Genomic DNA, 3053 nt, shown 5'->3' with positions numbered 1-3053 from the left:
CCATATTCTTTCAAATTTTATCTCCAAATCATTTCTCATTCCAAGTAATATAGAGTTGATGTAGATCTATAAACAATTTAAAATAGGAGTTTATTTTTAATAACAGGGAAAATATGGATTACTTGAAATAGTTTAGGATGCACTTTGATATTTTTATTTCCAAAAAATCTAACCGGAAGTTTCGTTCAGTTTTAAAAAATAATACAGAGAAAATCGCGGGGTAGTTTGGGCAATAAGAAAATCCGATTCGCCGCACCAAATTCTCAGACTACGAGGAGGAGAAGACATTCGGTTGATTTTTAGCGACTTTTACGGCTAAGAGAGAGATTCCGATTAGATCGCCGGAAAGATTCCGATTAGATCGCCGGAGATATCAGAGATGTCGAGGAGACCAGACGAAGAATACGATTACCTGTTCAAAGTTGTTCTAATCGGCGATTCTGGCGTCGGAAAGTCCAACTTACTCTCCCGTTTCACTCGTAACGAGTTCTGCCTCGAATCCAAATCCACTATTGGCGTCGAGTTCGCCACCCGCACTCTAGAGGTCTCTCTTACTCTCACTCTCGACTCGATCTCGTAAAGTTGTAAATAGTGCATTTATTGCAAACAACGCGAATTTCTAACTATTTTATGTATGATTGTTCTTAGTTGATTCCATCACTTTCACTAAAAATGCGAGTAATCATCCCTAACCTTATCAATCGTCATTTATAATTTGTACTCCTTTTGTTGATATTGAACTCTAGTAACATCGATCTGTAGTTTGTAATCGGATTCTCGGTTATATTAATGTTTAACTATGCCGGTGTAGTTGTTTTATTCTTGATTGGCGATCTGATGTTGATTCTACTAGAGATTGTCACTAAATAACATAAATGAAATATACTTATCGAGCGACATTGATCTGTAGTTTGTAATCGGATTCTCGGTTCTATCAATGTTTAACCATGCCGGTTTAGTTGGCGATCTGAAGTTGATTCTATGCTTCTAGGAAGTTCCTTTCTGTCATAATGTGATTCCATGGTTATAACTATTTAGTCAGTGTTGAAATGCTAATTCTTCTCCGAGTGTTATAATTCCTTAGAATGATTATCATTGTTCTTCACCTTGATGTAGTTATTTGCTTTATGATAACATGGGAATGACATGGTTTAAATCCATTAGGGATGATGATCTAATGATACATTAATGAGATTGAGTTTGATGCAATACCATGCTTTTTGTCTATTAATCGTCGAAAATCACTCCTAACCGTCTTTAACAATTTTGCATTAGATAAATTCATTTTTATGCCTTTTGCCTAATAATTGTATACAAACTTTACTTCATGGTTCAAAGCATTTTTTTTGGGTTCTAGATGACGACATGTGTTTATGGACTAGCCTTTTCGCGTTAGGATGATCTTGGCATTTTCGGATTGTATAGAAGCCTAGAAGGCAACCAAGACATCCCCACCATGTTTTTTTTTTCATCTAGACCATTTCCTTCACTGTTATCGCCTATATTTTATTTGCTTTTATAAAAGACTTAGTAGGAACCCAACATGGGAAGCTTAGAAGGCAAACACCTTCATGTCTGATTCTCATTGAAAACGCTTAAAGGGTCATGGGGGTGGGTTGAATTAGTCGAGGAGTGCGCAAGCTAAGTGGAATACTGCCATGACCCAATTTATCTTTTATGCAACGGTTAAACTCTCTTGTTTCGTTATTTCATCATACTTGTATACTTGTTGTTGCAACCAAAACTTGCATCTAGACCATCTCCTTCACTATACTGTCATGTTCATGTTACCGCCTGTATTCTTATTTGCACTCCTAAAAGACGATTACGAACTAACTCGGGTACCTCGGATGATAAGAGGCTTGAATTAAGTGGCTTACCAACTCAAGAATCCGCTGTCATGATTTATATTTTCTTTCAAACAATGGTTAAACTCTCCGCCTTGTTTGATATAGGGTTATTTGAATAATCTTGATGTACGTTATGAAAAAACACATTAGAGCGTGATTGTTATTCAATACTGGGAATAACCTACGTGATCAAACAAGGCCTTATAACATTCTTGTTTCAAATCTGTTCGTTATCTTTAGGTTGAGGGAAGGACAGTGAAAGCTCAGATTTGGGACACAGCAGGACAAGAGAGATATCGGGCAATCACAAGCGCGTATTACAGAGGCGCATTGGGAGCCCTCCTAGTTTACGACATAACTAAACCAACTTCTTTCGAGAACGTTAGCAGGTGGTTAAAGGAATTAAGAGACCACGCAGATTCCAACATCGTGATAATGCTGATAGGAAACAAGACAGATCTGAAACATCTCAGAGCAGTTAACACTGAAGATGCTCAAAGCTTTGCAGAAACCGAAGGTCTTTCTTTCATAGAAACTTCGGCTTTGGAAGCAACGAATGTTGAGAAGTCTTTCCAGATGATCCTTTCTGAGATTTATAGGATAATCAGTAAGAAGACTCTATCTTCTGAAGAACCGGTTCAGGCTAGTAGTATAAAAGAAGGTAAGACTATCGTTGTTGGGACGAATGAGTCTGTTTCGAAGAAGGCCTGTTGTTCGTCTTAAAAGCGGTTTGGCTGGCTATATTCATATCTACTGGCTATATTTTAATGTGTTCTTATCTTAAACTGGTATTGTTTTTTTTTGTTTGTGTAGTTTTTGTTGATGTTGTTCCTATCTTTGATATTCTTGAATGTTGAAAATTGTTTAATTGTGGTTCTATTCATTGATGCTAGGAGATTTCTGTAGGTTTGATATTTTCATTTGGGGGTCATACCGTTTAGTTTGACGATGTTTTGGTTGACTCGGTTTCTAAGGAATTGAACGTTAAAAGGGTCCAACAATATGATTTAAAAGGTTATCTTACCTAATATAAATCACTTCCATTTGTGCTGGTTTTTATACATATAAGTGGTGATTCAGTCTGTTTTTTCACCGAAATGTTTTTCGTGTAGAGTGTGATGTTTGATTTGATCGAGTTGGAGTTGTTGCTACCTTTGTCAAATTTGTTCTTCTGCTATGTTTAATTTGCAGTTTAAATTCCAA

At 36.6% G+C, this 3053-nt stretch overlaps 1 protein-coding gene across 1 annotated transcript; it reads left to right on the top strand.

Annotated features, from left to right (window-relative positions):
* The first annotated feature begins 233 nt into the window (after positions 1 to 233).
* LOC124942141 (ras-related protein RABA2a) lies at positions 234 to 2754 on the top strand. The gene is made up of 2 exons (XM_047482570.1): positions 234 to 544; positions 2091 to 2754. Exons 1-2 carry the CDS (start codon positions 380 to 382, stop codon positions 2571 to 2573), a joined length of 648 nt encoding a protein of 215 aa, XP_047338526.1. The 5' UTR covers positions 234 to 379; the 3' UTR covers positions 2574 to 2754.
* The last annotated feature ends 299 nt before the right edge of the window (positions 2755 to 3053 follow it).

This window comes from Impatiens glandulifera, chromosome 6 (genome assembly GCF_907164915.1).
Source record: "Impatiens glandulifera chromosome 6, dImpGla2.1, whole genome shotgun sequence".
Lineage (NCBI taxonomy): Eukaryota > Viridiplantae > Streptophyta > Magnoliopsida > Ericales > Balsaminaceae > Impatiens > Impatiens glandulifera.
This window is presented reverse-complemented; position numbering and strand designations above follow the sequence as displayed.